The sequence below is a fragment of the Anolis sagrei genome, chromosome 1 (assembly GCF_037176765.1).
Source record: "Anolis sagrei isolate rAnoSag1 chromosome 1, rAnoSag1.mat, whole genome shotgun sequence".
In the NCBI taxonomy this organism is placed as follows: domain Eukaryota; kingdom Metazoa; phylum Chordata; class Lepidosauria; order Squamata; family Dactyloidae; genus Anolis; species Anolis sagrei.
Window position 1 is genome coordinate 240915108 of NC_090021.1, and position 18153 is coordinate 240933260.

Below are 18153 nucleotides of genomic sequence, written 5' to 3' on the forward strand. Positions count from 1 at the left end.
CTCTTATGAATACTGAAGTCTCCAACAGGAGTGGCTGGTATTACACCTAAACAGCATAAATATGTAGGGAATAAATCTTATGCAATATTAACAAGTAGATCCACTGCAAGCCCACTGATTTTGTTGGGACGCACTGCCATGGCCCCAAAACCTCCAGGGTCTCTTTATCCAATCAAAAACTGGAAGCAAGTAGATTGTTCAACGGGTTTATTTGATCAAATCACCCTGCTGGGTAAACAGAGGAAAATGCCACAAAAACTGAAATGCTGTTCAGTTTTAAAGTCAACACATTGACAGGCGATTTTCTCCAATTCATGCCTCATCTCTGTCTCTTCCCTTCTGGTGCCAGCTCTTAGCAGTATTCCTATGCCTGCTTTTCCTCAGCAGCCAATTTCCCCTCCTGCATCTGCTTGTTACTATTAAAAGCAAGGGACCTGTAAAAGTTTTGAAATGTCAGCAATCTGAAACTAATTCTACCTCCTTGGTCTATGTTCAACAAAATGCACTTCTTGAAATGCTCCATCGACTTACAACGGGAAAATAGGACAGAGGAGTTACAAAGTTAGTGACAGTGCATTGTCGAAGGCTTTCATGGCCGGAATCACTGGATTGTTGTAGGTTTTTTTGGGCTATATGGCCATGTTCTAGAGGCATTCTCTCCTGACGTTTTGCCTGCATCTATGGCAAGCATCCTCAGAGGTAGTACCTTAGTGACAGTGCTTCATAGTGAATCTGTCCCAGTCTCCTAAAAACTATCTGATTCCCTTTGTGCTGGAGATTTCTCATGGCGCGCGGGGGGGGGGGGGGGGGGGGTAGGATAGTCAGCAGCTGCTTCTGGGGACTGAGGGACTTTCATGGTTCCTATGTATCTCTAACTAGTGCATATGTGTGAATTGTGAATACCAAACTGTTACAAGCACAAAAGTTGGTTACACGTTTGTAAATGCACAACAGGATTCCAAATCCAATTTCTTAATGAATCTAGTCACGCATTTGTTAGTGAATTGTTTTTTAAAACAATGTGTTACTTTTTTGGTCACTTGTGGAAAATGTGAGATGACTCAAGTGATAATCTGGTTTCATCAAAATAAATCTTTAGTTACCACTGTGAAAGCTACACATGACAAAGCCATAGAACATCAACGAAACTGCTGGGAGGTACTCTATATGCACTTTCCAAGGAAATATTCAATCGATCCAAACACTACTTACGTATTTGCCCAAGAAAATTTAGAACTACACCACTATTCAAAGACTTTTGTCTCAATTTTCATTATTACTTAATCTTTTAACATAAAAGTATCCCTTGTGCCATTTGAATTTTAAAACCAAAACAATTATTACATAACAAACTTATGAGTATTATAACTCATTGCCATCAAGTCATACACATAAATATTTTACACAGTATGAAATACAACTTGGTCCAAATGTAACAGTTTCCACAACACTTAGAAATGTACTACAGGTATTCAAGTACAATGAATTTAAATGTAGAACAAAATAAAACATCTTTGAACTTTTAAAAAAATTAATGCTATTTTCCCCAACATAAAATGTTTTCACATTCAATTGTTTTATATCTTTACAAAAGGATCATATGATCTAGAAGCAATTTTGCAGCTCACTGGCCTGAAGCTTATATAGGTCTTAAGTATGTAATTTCAATACTGTGTTAGTTAAAAGCTTAAAAGGTAAATCAAAACTGCAGCTGAAAATGTAGCATGAAATTGACAGATTTATCTTATTTTCTTAAAAGTGTAAGATTACTAGATGTACAAATAACACAACTTTACCACGTATCTCATGAATGTCAAATATAATTGGAAACAAGGCTGGACCTAACAATAGATCTCTGGATGGCCTGCTGTAGATAGGGAGCCAGAAACCCCTGAAAACTATTTAATGATACAGCAACCAAGTCTGCTCCCACACTAAATTATACTTCCATAAGGAAGAAAGCAGAAAGTAATCAGGGGTAGGCTTCTGTGACAAAGGACTCGTAAGTTCAGGTTCTCAAAAGAAATTCCTGAACTGAGAATTATTCATTTCTGATTAAATTGCCTTTGTCCCAAGCTCCAGCAGGACACCATGGGGTTCTGGGAAGAGGCAAAATAAACACTAGAAGGTCGAGGTCCATTCCAGCTTCAACAAGATCAATTACCACTGAGAATTGCACCTCAAAGTGAAAGCAATAGCTTTCAATCTAAGCCCTTCTTTGGCTATGCAAAAAAGGAAAGGGGAAACAGGACGTGTGAGCCTAAGGTATGAGTTACCTTGTTCGCATAATGAAAAATCAAATTTTGCTATGTATTTACTACTTTCAGCATCCGTCAAGAGACAGGTTTAAAGAAACAAGAAACAAAAAAGTGTTATAAGGTGAGATGACTCCAGGATTTAGAGTCCTGTCTTTAAGTAAACACTGATGTTCTCTTCCAAAGGCAGGAAGCCTTACATTTCCATCTTCCAAACTGAAGACATCTTCTCTATTCACTTATTCATCCAATTTACAAGACTCGCTTCATCATTTTCTGCTAAATGAAATATGAAATAAATCACAGTTAAACCAGGAGCTTGCATCTATATGTACTACAAAGATTTTCATACAGACCTCAATCACTCAATTCCTTTCACCTATAGTGCCTGGAAATAAAAAGGACAAGGCAAAGGCCCCTGCTGAGGAGAACGCTATTCATCCTCTTAAAAATAGGGTCATCCAGATAGTTAGTTATCAGAGGACAGGGGGGTCATCAAATCTGACTAAGAGACAATACAATAAATTAGGAGAACTTAGGCATGCTGAATCACACCCAACTGATTCCGGCTTGAACAACTATATAAAAATGAAAACAGCAAAGGAGCTAAAGATTCTGTCCTGGAATATATCTGGATGGGCTGGAAAATTAGTGGATGAAGAGTTCGTAGAGTATTTACAGGAGTTCTCTATTATAATGATACAGGAAACGTGGGTGGAGGAAGCCTCAAATCTTAATTTGCAGGGTTTTAGAAGTTTTGCAGTGCCTGCTGCAAGGCGGCATAAGTGGGGGCGCTGCTGTGGAGGCCTAGCAGTTTTTGTTTCAGTTGAGCTGGAAGCTGATTGCCAAATTGTGACTAACCAGTCTAACAATAACATATTAGCTGTAGAGTTAAATCTCAAGGACAACCAGGTTTTATTTTGCATTAATGTCTATGTGCCTCCAGTAAATTCAGCGTATTCAGCCAAAGAGGTGTGGCAGTTTTTAGATACAGTCCTGGGAGACAGGAGCACTGGCCTGGAAAACATGAACATTGTTTTAGGCGGCGATTTCAATGCGAGGATGGGAAAATCAAATGAGGAACTGGCTCAGCATTTTGGGTTGCATTTGGAGAATCAATTTTCACTTAGTAGGAACTCGAGAGATGTGAAATTTAACAAGAATGGACTGGAATTATTCTCATTAGTTTATAAACATTTATTACTAATCATGAATGGCAGCCATCTAGAGGAGTCATCCGGACTATACACTTATCACTCAGTAAGAGGGGGAAGTGTCCTAGATTACTTTATAATCTCACCAGGATTGTTGCCTGTAATCAAAACCTTTATAGTGGACATACACCCAGAAAGTGGCCATCACCCCATTAAACTAGTCATAAAAACAGACTTAGAACAGCACAGAAGGTCAAATAATTATCCACTGGCCCTGGTTTCCATGGGACCCAGACGACTCAAGTGGTCGGAGCCCTTGAGCGATAAGGTTATAGACCAACTTAATGGACCTATTCTGGAATCCTGCAGAGATAAGATACTTAAAGGTACTATTGACCCAATAGAGGGTTATCAGCAAATTATTACCTCCCTCAAACCTCACCTGATTCATACAGAACCAACTAAAGTAAAAAAGCCCGGTAAGGGAAGTTGGTTCGATGCAGAATGCAGGAGCCAAAAAAAGATCCTGTCCCTGGCCATCAGAGCAGCCAACAAAAATGGGATTGAACAAATCTATAAAAGCCTGAATGAAATTCGTTCACAATATAAAACCCTACTGAAAAGGAAGAAACTTGAATTCAACAGGCAAAATTGGATCAAGCTGGATCTGGCTGTTAGGCAAAAGGAGGAGGTCAAATTCTGGAATATGGTGCATTCAGGGCTAAGGCCCTTGCAACTTCATCTAGACTCCCAAATTGCAGCACATACTTGGGAAACTTATTTTGGAGACATATTCAGCGGCCCAGAGACTGCTGAGGAAGTGACTAGACCCATTGACTTCCCTGATTGGCCACCAGTTTCTCCAGAAGAAATTGAAGGACTGCTTCAAAAATAAAAAACAGGAAAAGCCCCAGGAGAGGATATGCTACCGCCAGAATTATTTAGATATAACATCACCTGGTGGGCTCAACAGGAGCTGGATTTCGGCATGGCAGAAGCACAATAGACCAGTGTTTTGTGCTTTCACACCTAATCCAAAATAGTCTGAAGAAACCAAAGGGATGCTTATACACAGCATTTGTGGATTTTACCTCAGCCTTTGACTTAATTGATAGACAGCGTTTGTGGGCAAAGTTGGCAAAGACTAATGTGGATAGACAACTATTGTTATTATTGCAACAGCTATACTCGGGGACAGACCTAAGAGTGAGGTTAGGCCTGTCAGGCAAGCTATCAAACAATATTGAAACAAAAAGAGGAGTTAGGCACCCTTTCTGTTTAATTTTTACGTGAATAATTTAGTTGCTGAGCTAAGCTCCCCTGACCACTTCCCTCCCTTAGCAGGTAGTAGGAGAATCCAAGTCTTGTTGTATGCGGATGATATGGTCCTCCTGTCAACTATGCAAATAGGTCTCAGGAGACTTTTGAGGTCACTAAGCAGAATTTGCGAACAAGAGAAGTTGAGGATCAATCACTCTAAAACCAAAGTAATGGTATTCTCCAAAAGGAAACAAATGCATAATTGGAAATTGGATGGCCATTCAATAGAGCAGTGTCATAGCTTGAAATATCTGGGCATACACTTCTCATACAATGGAAATTGGAAGAGCCATATTGAGGCAGCCAAACTAGCTGCATGGAGGTCAGTGAACTCAATCCTAGCCTTCTGGAAAACAAAGGGAGGGTCCTTGGTATGTCCCACAGCAAAGATTTTTTCTGCTAAAATTTTACCCCAACTATTATATGGAGCTGAAATTTGGGGACAGGGCAATACAAAGCAGATTGAATGTATTCAGAATAAGTTTGCAAGAGCTCTGTTAGCCCTTCCCCCTGGGACTCCAGCTGCCTTGTTAAGGCTGGAATTAGATCTTCCCTCACTTAAGGCCAGAATGCATAAGCTTAACATCTTATATGGGAAGAGGCTCCTGGGAATGGAGGACGAGAGTATAACAAAGCAATGCATGATGGAGCAGTATAAGCAGGGAGGATGGGCACAATACTGGCAAGCCTTGCTCCTTCAGTACTTTGATGGGTCAACAAATACCCTAATGCATCTGGACAAGAAGGCGATTAGAGACAAAATTTTTGAGAGGGATGCAGCTGACAACTTGCAGATTAGCAAACTGCAAGGTTTCTCTACCTGGTATCCTCGGCTAAAAAGTGACCAATATCGTCAACAATATCTTCAAGACCTAACGTCAGCGGTCCTGAGGAAAGCATTTACAGCCCTGCGATTCCAAACAATGCCATCAAACTGGCTAGAGGGAAGATACAGAGGGATCCCCCATGCCCAACGACTCTGCATTTGTGGTACAGGGGAAATAGAAGACCTAACACACTATTTGCTACACTGCCCCTTGTACAATGACCCTAGGAAAAATCTCCTAGGATCACTCTTGGAAGAAAGGGCATCATGGCAACAATCTGCGGTGATCTGCGACTTGCTAGCAGATCATTCTAAAAATATAACACTAAAGGTTGCCACATTCACAATCGCAGCCCAAAAGATCAGAGCCAAAGTAGCAAAATCCATACTGGGGGTCAGAAATGGAAACGGTTTGGAATGACACAAAGCAGACACTGTTATTGTCATGTTTCTGCTTTCATAATTTTAAAGAACTTGTTTTAGTTTTAATTCTTGTTACGTTTTAAGGTTTATATTGGAAAGTGTTTATAAAGTTAGTATTTTACTGATGTCATGGCCTATGGCTAGTACAATAAACAATTCATTCATACTGGTATAGTAGTAGATAAGCTCCTACGAGGGAGGCTCACTTATTCTTGCTATTGAGAGTAGACTAGGTTTTTAAGAAAGGAAAGTTACTGGTACAAATTGCCACACTTAATCCGATGATTGGAGTTTAGATCCTTCATGTATCTTTAGTGCAGAAGTATTCAACACTTCTCCCTCTATTTTTCCCCACATGGGATTAAAATGGGCTCAATTGACATTCTTATCACTTGATGTACATAAGATACTCAATACTGAAAGTGCAAAATATTTCTTATTATGGGAGACATTAAATAAACAAAGCTGGTATGTATTGGTGGACAAATATTCTCTCACACACAGACAGAAATACATGGTAGAAATACTTTAAGCAGCAATTACTCTTGTGAGTCTTTTTGAGTACATGACTTCTGGAGGCAATGGGTTGCATCAGAAATTTAGGTTTGTGAAAACAGACTCTCAACAAATGCCTGGTTTTGTTTAGTTAATTTTTGTGTCACAATAAAAATATTTTGCACCTTTCTAGTGGTAAATATCTTGTGTCAACCAAATGTATAAAAGTCAAAGATGTGTGGCGTGTATGTGAATGCATCTATAAGACATAATTGGACATGCTGTTGCTGCTGCGGTGGTGGCAGCTTTAAAAAAAAAGATTGAGTTGGCCAAATTATATTTAAAAATCATTTTCATTATGAAATATAATTGTAATTACCACTTACGATTACATTGTGTGTCATGGAAGGGTGTTCTTAAATAGTCCAAAACTTGAAAGACAGAATCTGCTGTACAAAATTCCAGCTTCCGCTACTTTACATTTTAGTGGCAATTTCCCACAACTTTTCTTACCTGCCATTGCATAGAAAAACAAGATTCTGAACAGCTGTAACAGTAGAATTGTCATTCTGTCCAGTGACAAGATGCCTGTCCACCACTACATGTACCGCTTCCAGCTTGCTAGCTGTATTGAAAGAAAAACACATTCACTCGTCTTGTATCTTTCTGTGAGCCACCTTGAATCCCTCTACAGGAAAAAGGCAGCACATAAATGGAACAAATAAATGGGCTGAGACTTTGCCACTTCCACCAAGATCTAATAAAATGAACTTTTTTTTCCTCTGGTCCTTATCAATTACATACATACTAACAGCATTTACTCTCTCAAATGAACTGGACATAGTGTGTCCACTTGTTTCCATTCCACTTTAAAACCTCCAAAACTTCATGGTGTTGGGGGGAGGGGGGTCTGAGTATTGGACAAAGATCCTGAATGACAGGGTTTGAATCCTCCCTCGATCATGGAAACCCTCTGGGTGGCCTTGAACAAGGCATACCCCCTAAGCATCAGAAGGTAAGGGTAAACTCACTCTGAGCTATTTTCCCCTACAACAGGTAGACTTGACGGCATACAACAATAAAATAAGAATATAGACCTAAGCTATAATTTGATAACACTTTAATTCCCACGATGCTATTGTATGGAATCCTGTGATCTGTAGTTTTGTGTGGTATCTAGAGTTTTCTGCCAATGAACTCTTGTTCAAATTAAAAATCACAGGATTTTTTTTCATGTCAGGAGCGACTTGAGAAACTGCGAGAATTAGCCATCTGCAAGGATGTTGCCCAGGGGACGATCTGATGTTTTACCATCCTATGGGAGTCTTCTCTCATGTTCCCACATGAAAGCTGGAGCTGACAGGTGGGAGCTCATGCCGCTCCCCGAATTCAAACCACTGATCTTTTGGTCAGCAGTTCTGCCGGCACAAGGGTTTAACCCATTGCGCCACCAGGGCTCCTTCTGCAGGAGGATGTTTTGGCAGTTTAAAGTCAGATATCTGGAATGCCCCATTTGCCCACCTCCAATTTGTATCATCACCCACCTAGACACAAGGGACCTTGGGCTTGAATGTTTTCTCTTCAAGCCTAAGAGGAAGTTGTGTCTTGCAAGACAGAGGAAGAAAAGGGAACTGCCATAACCAAAACTTCCATCAGTTGCTTTGTAATCACTTACACTACAATTCTGAAATAACCTGTGGTTTTACCGTTAATCTGAATCAGGCCATAATCTGCCCAAGCACAAAGCCTTAAGATTCAGAGTTCCTACTTTGTGTGTCAACTTACAAAACACCAACATAAAAACCAGTTCAGAGTAAGTATTCTTTTAAAATACTACCAAGTTCAAGAGTGAACATAGTTGCATTACTCTTAAAAACCACAATGAATTGTTCCACATGTTCACATTTCTTGCAAGAACATTTATTTGTTCACATACATTTTGTTATGGTAACTTGAAACCCTCGGCCTACTAGATGGGACACTGCAGTACTCCAAAGTTATGGGTCTGTTTGTTGTTTGTTGCGAAATTCAGAGTTAGACATGTAAGATAAAAGTTTTACAACACTGTCATCTCCAAAGTTGTAAACTGTGTCCCTTGATTTCAACCAGCTATCATGTAAAGGATTTATTGTTACAGAGCAAAACAAAACAAAAACAAAATGACAGATGAGACAAATTTGCCATTAGCTGTTTATGTCCCAGCTAATGTAATGTATTAGGATTTTAAAATAACGCCCAGAACATATGCTCAGAGATAAGTCCATATTCACTTAATCCACTCCGGAGAGAACAAAGTAGAGATACTGAGGAAATGAGAGGGAAGTATAGAAAAATATAGTGCAAAAACACAGACAGTTCACTGGAGAGAAAGACAAAATATTGTCAAAGGCTTTCATGGCCAGAATCACTAGGTTGCTGTGAATTTTTTGGGCTGTATAGCAATGTTCCAGCAGCATTCTCTCTTAATGTTTCTCTGAACCTTTCAAGATGCCAGCCACAGATGCAGACAAAACGTTAGGAGAGAATGCTGCTAGAACATGGCCATACAGCCCGAAAAACTCACAGCAACCCAAGAACAAACTATTCCCCCACTCCAAATGCAGCTATTGGTCAAATAATCTCTGCAGCAATGACTCATCTTTATAAGAACCATGCTTTCTTGTGGCACAATTTTCTATATTTGGGCAAAACAATTCTCCATTGGAGCCCACTTAAATCACACAAATGGCAGGTGTATAAAAATCCCACTTTTAGTGCAAAATATAGGCCTGTGATCTGCAAAGCCACATGTACAGCCACTGAGAGACCTTTAACATCCCATACTAAGAAATGTGTTCTGCAATAGCTTTTGAGCCCCACAGGACTGTCTTATGATGTGTCAAATTTACTTAAATGTGGTAGAACAAAACATTTTTGCTAATCATGCTTTCATTTTATCTCATTTGGCAACAGAGTATGTAAAAAGGACATACCACTGAAGGTAGCTCCAGAATCTTTTGCAAAGTCTTCAACAATGATGGGCAAACTAGCAAAATTAGGCCGCCGTATTAGTTCATACACAGAGGGCTAGGAGAGATAGGATAAGTATATGAAATCACAATGGAACAAAATCTTTTACAGGAAATCAATTACAGGGACCCCTCAGAATCAGCTAGGGTTTGGATCCAAGGCCTCCCATGGATTCCAACATCTATTGGATCTCAGGTTCCATTATATACAATGACACCCTTGTAAAAATGGTGAACATCTCAAACAAATGCCAGGGAGATCCTGAGGATCTGTGTAGTGGGAGGGCACAGTAGAGTCTGCTTACAACACACTATGGAGCTTTTTGTATGGCAAAACCAAGGTTTGTTTTTGAGATTAAAAAATATTTTTGAGCTATGGTTGATTGAATCTGCAGATATGGAGGGCTGACTATACATTCTGGTGAGCACCAGCTGGTTCCCTGGATTCTGAGAAAGAATCAGGACCTAGGTGGATCTTGTTCACATCAGGCAATAATATACTCTGAACTGATTAATTAAGGATTAATTATGACTTAGTTCAAGGATGGCCCCCCACGTTATTGGACTGCAACTCCCAGCAAAGTCAACGATGGATAATGCTAGTAGTTACAGTACAACAACATCTGGTGGGCTGCATTATTCCACTTGCAATTGTTACAAGAGAAATAGGCAAGAGAACATATACTCATAGTTACAGTAAAAAAAAATGCAAGACAAAAAAACAAAGCCACCCTTTATAACCCATAAATTGCCTTTAATACTTTACACACAAAAAAGCCCCAGAGCCACATGAGGAAATATGCATCTTGTATTCTAATTATTTCAGTGCTAATTTGTTCTCTAATAATTACTATGTTAAGCATGGCCTTATAACTTTGCTTGAATTGACTGAACTATTATTAATCCTAGACTGCTTTTGCAAACCAATTAGCTGTAAAATGTATTTTTTAAAACAAAAAAGGTAATAAATATATGTTTGTCTCTCATAATCACCCTAAATACTACTAAATTATATGTCAAATGTGACTCAAAACAAGGAAGGCCAAGGGCAGATATATGGCTGTGATCTGGAAAATTTAACTAGGTCACAATCACACAAACCTCAGCACAACATAATCTTTTTCAGAGAGCTATAAATGGAAAATCTATTGCTTAGACATACTACACCCACCTACCCCTGTTAAACTGTATTCTTGAAATACCCAGGATTTGTCCTCATTTGTAGCACAGCATAAGGCAGCAACTCCATGTCCAACAGCACAAATGGGTTCTACAAAAAGAAATAACTTTATCTAAAATCTGTGAGTTGACACACAGGAAAAAAGCCCAGCAGGTTTTATATCAAAAAATGCAGTTATGTTAAATGATATATTCCTTCCTATCTAAGCAATCACCTGAAATATAGTTGAGGTGTAGAAACACTAAGGATACGCTTACTAAAACCAACTGAGATCTGACAAACAGAAAAAAACACTTTGAAAAAAGCTGTTAGGAATAGTATTGATATATGTAGCCTGAATATACATACACAGATGACACCCAACTCTTATCACTCCCTTCCACCTAATTCCAAGGAAGCGGGTCCTGTGCTAAATTGGTGCCTGACAGCTGTAATGGAATGGATCAGGGCAAACAAACTGAAGCTTAATCTAGACAAGACAGAGATGCTCCAGGTCAGTCAAAAGACAGATCTGGGAATAGGGATTCAGCGTGTGTTTGATGAGGGTGACACTCCTTCTGAAAACGTCGGTTCGCAATGTGGGGGTCCTCTTCAGTTTGGCTCTGAATGTGGAGGCCCAAGTATCAGCAGTGATCAGGAGTGTTTTTGCACATTTAATGCTAGTGCGCCAACTGCACCCATTCCTAGAGAATTTGGATCTGGCCATAGTGGTACATGCCTTGGTTGCATCTTGATTGGGACTAATGTAATGAGCTCTACAGGTGGCTGCCTTTGAAAAGTACTGAAAAACTTCAGTTGGTCCAAAGAGCAGCAGCCAGACTGCTACTAGGGAAGCATACAACTCCTCTGTTGCAACAGCTCCATTGGCTGCCAACACGTTTCTGGGCACAATTAAAAGTGCTGGGTTTGACCTACAGCATCTGGGTTATTTGAAGGACTGCATCTCTTTCTATGAGCCTGTCAGGACTCCACAATCATCTGGGGAGGGGCTTCCCTCAGTCAAGCACGTTTGATGGGAACACAGGAGAGGGTCTTTTCAGTGGATGTTCCCAGACTTTGGAACCCTCTCCCAAGAGAGACTGGTATGGCCTTTTGCAAGCAGATTAAGACATTTTTTGACATCAGGCATCTGGGGGAGGAAGAGGGGCATACTGCTAGGGGATTGTGTGTGTGTGTGTGGGGTGGTGGTGGGAGATACTTTGTTTTAAGTGTAATTTTAATTGTATGAGTATTTTTATTGCATTATAACTTTATTTTGTATTCATGGCACCAATATTTAGTTGTTTTTCAGTTGCTTTTTAACTTTTCTATTAGCCATGTTTTTAAATTTATTGGGTTGTGTTATGTTATTGTAAGTTGCCCATTGTAAGTTATTGTAAGTTGAACATGGGGAGAAAGGTGAGGTAGAAATGAAATGAAATACTATAAATAAATGGCTCATTTGTGGGTGATAGATATGGTACAGTACTCACACTAACCCATGGATAAGTCGATACAGGCATTTTGGGTTGATCTTTTGACTACATTTTTAGAGTTATATGAGTCTAAAGGGTAGCTATGGAATTGCATAAATTGTTAAACTGGAGATCAACAACACAGTATACTGTCTCTAAGGGATTTCAAACTAATCAAAAATACAGATGTATTAGTCATAAAATTGTTTTGCATGCAAACATAACTCCCCAGAGAAGTTTACCTACTGTTCTCGGAGCTGAAATGCTGCAGTATTCTAGCCAAGTAGCCACTGTTTGCCAGATCTGTCATAGCACCAGGGCAATCAGGAATTAATAAAGCATGGTATCTGGCACCTACACAGGAAGCAGAAGCACAGCACAGATATTCTTTCCATGACACATCCAAGCTGTTTATTTCAGGATTTGTTCACAGTTCATTAATTGCAAAAGACAGACAGGATGCCTCAAAGGAGTACTTGATGGGTGCTCCCTTGGAGAATGCCTCACTATTCCATCTACCCACGTTGTTTTCAGTCACAGCATAATAAAGTCTTAAGATATTATGGTCCTCAACCTTTTGTATTTTACATCCTACTCCTTACTCTATCAAATAACTTGAGTCCCACTTTTTGGGGGGGGGGGGAATACACTCTTTCTGAGAAGGACCATTAACATGTAACCAACATTCTATGACTATATTTAAAATTTATTTCAAATGTCAATGACAGTAAAAAATGCAGCAGTACTACTGGGAATAAATAAATACAAGAGAAGAGAAATAATTCCTTCAGAAGAATGGATAATCATTCCCGGAATTCACTTGCAGGACATAGAAAGGGATAACAAACTCCTCATTATTGATATGAAAATCCTGCATCCTATCCCAGAATATCTGCTTCCCACCGGTGATAAAGAACCATGGCTACAAAAAACAGACTGAATCATGCCTGAGCAAATAACGATCTCTCCCAACTCTTCACTCTCTCTAACTAGACTTCTATGAATATATTATGCAAACTGAGAGATGAAGAGTCTATAAATTTACTCATCCCCCCACTATCCACATCCTTAGTCACTGCCTCCCAATGGCTTGACTCACTTTGCCAGCTTCAACAAAAAGTTTGATTCTGAGGAAGTATAAAAGATTTCGACTTTTCCTCCTCTTCCACCTATCAAGGGCACTTCCACAGTTGGCAAATAAAATGCAAATTATCAGCAAACCACGACCCAAACTAAATGCAGCCTCTTGGGGCTGATAAGATTAAGGGAGGCCTTGAAAATACAATCCTGGAACTTCCTTCCAGAGGAGAGGGGTCACTGCTGAACTGAGCTTCATCATTACTCATGGTTATTTATGCTGAACTTTAATCCCACAGAAACATGTCTGCAAATGCAGCACTCCTCCTCCCAACCATCTGACATGAATGGCAGCCATAAGACAATGAGGGAGAAACACAAAGGTTTTAAGAGCAACATTTCTATTTCTAGAAATGTATTACCCCAAAGTGGTGATTTGTGGACCAGTGCTGATCTGCAAGCTAGTGTCTTCCAGTCCAATGTAAGTTTCCAGAAAAGAAAGCATGCAAGCACAGCCAACAGGCACAAATATGATACTGGTCCTTGATTCATTAGGGGAAGAAATGCCCATCTCCCACATCAAACAGCCTGATAAACAGCCTGTTCTAGAAGACAGCACACAGAGACCTATCCCACTAAAATTAATGGCACGTGAATGCTTTGAAAGATTGATTTTGGTAACAGAAAATAGGATTTTCTCCCTACAGACAAATGATACATATGAATTACAAGTCAAAAGATGCCTCACCATCAGTTGATTCCAATTTGGCAGGATTTGCATATGGTTTCATTCGAAAGTCCTGGATCCAGCGCATGTTTGCCTCATTAACCCCAGTGAAATCAATTGACTTTCCCTAAAAGGATTATAATTCAAAGCATACCAAAGCAAATACATGCAATAAGTCTGTGAGTCTGAAAACCAAACGTAATTTAAAAGATTGTATGTGACCAATATTTGATATGAGAACACATTATAAAGTATCAATCATTTTCACATTACTTGAAGAAAAGAAAATAGATACCTGACAGGCAAAACAACTGGTCCAATGTAAGGAGTGCAAAGTAATTATACACAGGAACACCGATACAATTTAAGAACATTCTTTTCATATTTCCAAATAGCATAGTCTAGGTTGTTTTGCTTTCTGTAAAAAGCAAACAAAGCCACAATTTGCATTCTTCTGGCAAAAATGCTCCATTCTCAAAAGGTGCTTCAACTCAACATTTAGATATCCTCTCTCCCTCTGAGCAGGCCTTATTCTGAAGGCCCCTTCAACCACAATGTAGCATTTACAGGAAGTAAGAGGGGCTGCTGTGGGGAGGAAAAGGAGGGAGCAATTCCCTCTCCAGCAGCCAAGTTGCATAGGTCTAAATATGGATATACAGGCAGTCTCTGAGTTACAAACATTCGACTTACAAAAGACTCATAGTTAAGAATGGGAGTGAGACAACAGGAAATTAGAGAAATCTACTCCTGGGAAGGGACATTCATTCCTGGAAGAGTTATCATGGGGAAAACGTGTCTCCACTGAAGCTTTCTCACCAATCCTTGTTTCCACAACAAGCCATTTTTTTACAAATCCAATTATCACAGGGACAGAAAGGGAGGTGAAATCTTCAGAACAGGGGCACAGAAAGCAAAACAAACACCACAGGGTTGTTAACCCTTCCCTATACTATCCAAAGTGAACATATTTGGCTGGAGTTACACTTAAAAATGTACGTGTTCCAACTTACAAACAAATTCAACTGAAGAATAAAACCAAAAAACCTATCTTGTTCGTACCTTGGGGATTGCCTGTTATCCACATTTGTACTGACTGTCCCTAGTCTACACAATTCTGCAATCAAGAGTCTACATGCCTAATGAGAAAGGAAGAGATCAGAAGTGAGCTGTACATAAAATTAATTGGTGAATGAAAACGAATTTCCATTAGCTGAAAAAAGCAGCAGGCAAGGACTATGTGTGTCACCTAAGGCCACTAAAAAGTATTTTCAGAAGCAAAATGTTATTTGTTCTTGAAAATCAATTCACTTTCACACAAGATGCTTCTTTAAAAAAAGGAAGCAGGCACATCTCTTACACATATTGAAGATGTGCATTATTAGAAAGTTCTTTTCCCCATCTTTTAACAGTAAAAAAAAGATCCTTCCCCTCAAAAAGGAATGATGAGGAAGAACCACATGAAGCCCCATCTACACTGCCATATAATGCAGTCTAACTGTATTGAACTGCATTATATAAGTCTACAGTGTCATATAATGCAGTTCAATGCAGTTAAACTGCATTATGAAACTGTATTATATGGCAGTAAAGATGGGGTCTGACCCAGGGCCCAATTTTTCTCAGAACTACTTCACACACAAAAAAGGATCTGCATCAGGACAGCACTATTTCCTATGAATTTTCACAAGTCTCTTCAGTATCGGTTAATACTGACTGTTGTCAAACTACAAAACCCAACATTTGGATGGCGTGTTTTTAACTTTGAATGTATGTTAATCATGTCAAATATGTTGTCATTTTAAACTATTTTTAGGTGAATTTGTTGTTTTGAGGCACTGTGTATGTGCCATTGTAAGCCGCCTTGAGTTCCCCTGCTGGGGTAGAGAAAGGTGAGGTATAAATATGGCAAATAAATAAATAAATAACATTTCCACTTACCCCTGGAGTAGCAACTTGCAGGTTAAAGGCAGCACTTGCCAGTGTAAAAGACTGATTGAAAGAATCGGCAGATACTCCTAGTGGAAAACAATTAAATAATGTTTATGAGAGGTTTTTAAAAGATTAAGGTTTTTTATTCAATTAATTTATTAAATCTGGCAACTATATTTTCCCCATTCAATATATGGGCCCTTCGTGTTATTTTACTATCTGTGCCTGATGAAGAAGGCAGAGAAGCTTAAAAAAAAATCAGTGTAATGTATTCTGTGCCTTTCAGTTATCCTAATAAAAGTATCACAATAAAGATTTTAGATCATGCTGGCTTCTTTCTTTTTTGTTTTCTAGCAAACACAGCTACCCATACAGCTTTTTAAATTAACGCTAACATTCTATACAAAGTAATTAGAAGAGATTTACACTGAAAGTCATTTTATCACAGAAAAACAGAACAGAGGCAAAGTAATGATCAGAACTGTATAAGAAGACACATCTCAAACTGAAAATCCAGAAGAAAATTAGGCAAAACACCCTTTAGTTTTTTATTATTTGCAACTTGACATAAAGGTATTGTGTGAGAAAGAGCGGCCTCAACAAAAAGAATAAAAACACAAATATTAGCCAGAATAAAGAGCACATCCACAAGTTGCAAGAATACATACAAGATGTTTCTTCAAAATGTATAAACACTAAACTTCTTCTAATTCTGAATGTTGTTGCTGTTGCTGAATGCTTAACAGGATGAAATATTGCAATAGTGCTGTGAAATTTTAAGAGAAACTTAGGGTGCATTTACATTGTAGAATTGATGCAGTTTGATACCACTTTAACTTCAATGCTATGGAATCATGGGAGTTGCAGTTTCACAAGGTATTTAGCCTTCTCTGCCAAAGAATGCTGCTGCCTTACCAAAGTACAATCCCCACAACGCCATGGCACTCGGCTAGATCAGTTGCACTGGTATCAAACTGCATTAATTCTACAGTGTAGATGGACCCTAAATGAGGTTTGTGCTTCCACAATGCAAGGAGAGTGCACATTCCCGAACAGGGTGACAATCTGAATATCCTATAGTAATTTTGGTTAGTGTTTTTGCTACTTCTTATCTTGAATGGTACTTCTTTGGTACTTCTTATCTTATCTTCCCTATATTTTAAATTTCACTGTCATGGCCACTGGCTAACAAAATAAACATATTCAAACTCAAGCACCTTATGCAAAATTGTAATTTCAGATGTGATCATTATACCATTTATTCTACGATATAAACCTACTTCTTTAGCCTTCCAATAGTGACTAGCTACTAGTGGTCAAAAGCAGGGGTTCCACAACTCGAGTTCCCCAGGTGTTTTGGACTTCAACTCCCAGAAGCCTCGGCGGCCCTGGCTAATGATCTGGAATTCTGGGAAATGAAGTCCAAAACACTGTGGGAGAATGACGTTTCAGGTTATGAGCCACTTTAAGCCTTGAGCAAGATGGTAGCTATCCCCCTCGCTTCCTAAGAAGGAAGCGGCCCGCCGAGCCTCACCTGCGGAGGCCGCGCTGGCCACAAGGAGACACGTCGGCTTCGCCAGCCTCTCCGACATGATGGCGGCGGAGGAAGAGGAAAAGGAAGGCGAGGCGGCCTGGCTGGCTCGGAGGCCCGGTTCGCACTGCGCATGCGCTCTCGGCGCCTCTCGCGCCTGCGGAGGAAAAGCCCCGCCCATTTTCTTGGAGGAATTGGTTGGGAGTGCGGCCTACCAAAACTAACTTCTAAACGTGAACTGAACTGAACTGGATTGTATGAGTCCATACTGCCATATTTCCTAGTTCAATGCAGTTATTCTGGATTCTGAAAGGGGATTACATGGCAGCGTGGATCCACCCAGCCTGTGTGCCTTGCATGCCCAGAGTCACCCAGAGGGTTTCCATGACTGGCTCCAGGGTCCATATAATGCAGGCCTTGCTTTAGGCGCTAAGCGGCTGAGGGGGAAAAGGAAGGGGCCTGAGGAATGGTGGGAGTTGGAGTCTAAAACTCCTGGAGGGCCCAAGTTTGCCCATGCCTGATGTAGAACCATATAGTTCAGTTAAGCTGCATGATATATGCCTACACTGACCATATAATGATATATGGCAGTGTAGATCCTGCCATAGGGTGCAGCTACACTATCAAATGAATGTATTGTGTCACTTTAACTGTCAAGGTTCAATGCTGTGGAATTGCTGTCTGTTGAGGTGTCTGCGGTATCTGGTACAGCAGACTAAAGACCTTGTAAAACTACCGCACCCATTATTACATCGCATTGAGCCTTGACAGTTA

General features: G+C 39.7%; 1 protein-coding gene across 2 annotated transcripts; it reads right to left on the reverse strand.

Annotated features, from left to right (window-relative positions):
- Nucleotides 1–192: 192 nt before the first annotated feature.
- GATD1 (glutamine amidotransferase class 1 domain containing 1) lies at nt 193–17519 on the reverse strand. 2 transcript variants are annotated; one of them, XM_060769304.2, is made up of 8 exons: nt 17383–17519; nt 15858–15934; nt 13941–14046; nt 12362–12469; nt 10657–10751; nt 9446–9539; nt 6987–7098; nt 193–2531 (listed from the first exon to the last, which is right to left on the reverse strand). In XM_060769304.2, exons 1-8 carry the CDS (start codon nt 17438–17440, stop codon nt 2525–2527), a joined length of 657 nt encoding a protein of 218 aa, XP_060625287.2. In that variant the 5' UTR covers nt 17441–17519; the 3' UTR covers nt 193–2524. The 2 variants fall into 2 exon arrangements, with proteins under 2 accessions (XP_060625287.2, XP_060625296.2); XM_060769313.2 differs by having other exon boundaries at nt 193–2534.
- Between the last annotated feature and the right edge of the window lie 634 nt (nt 17520–18153).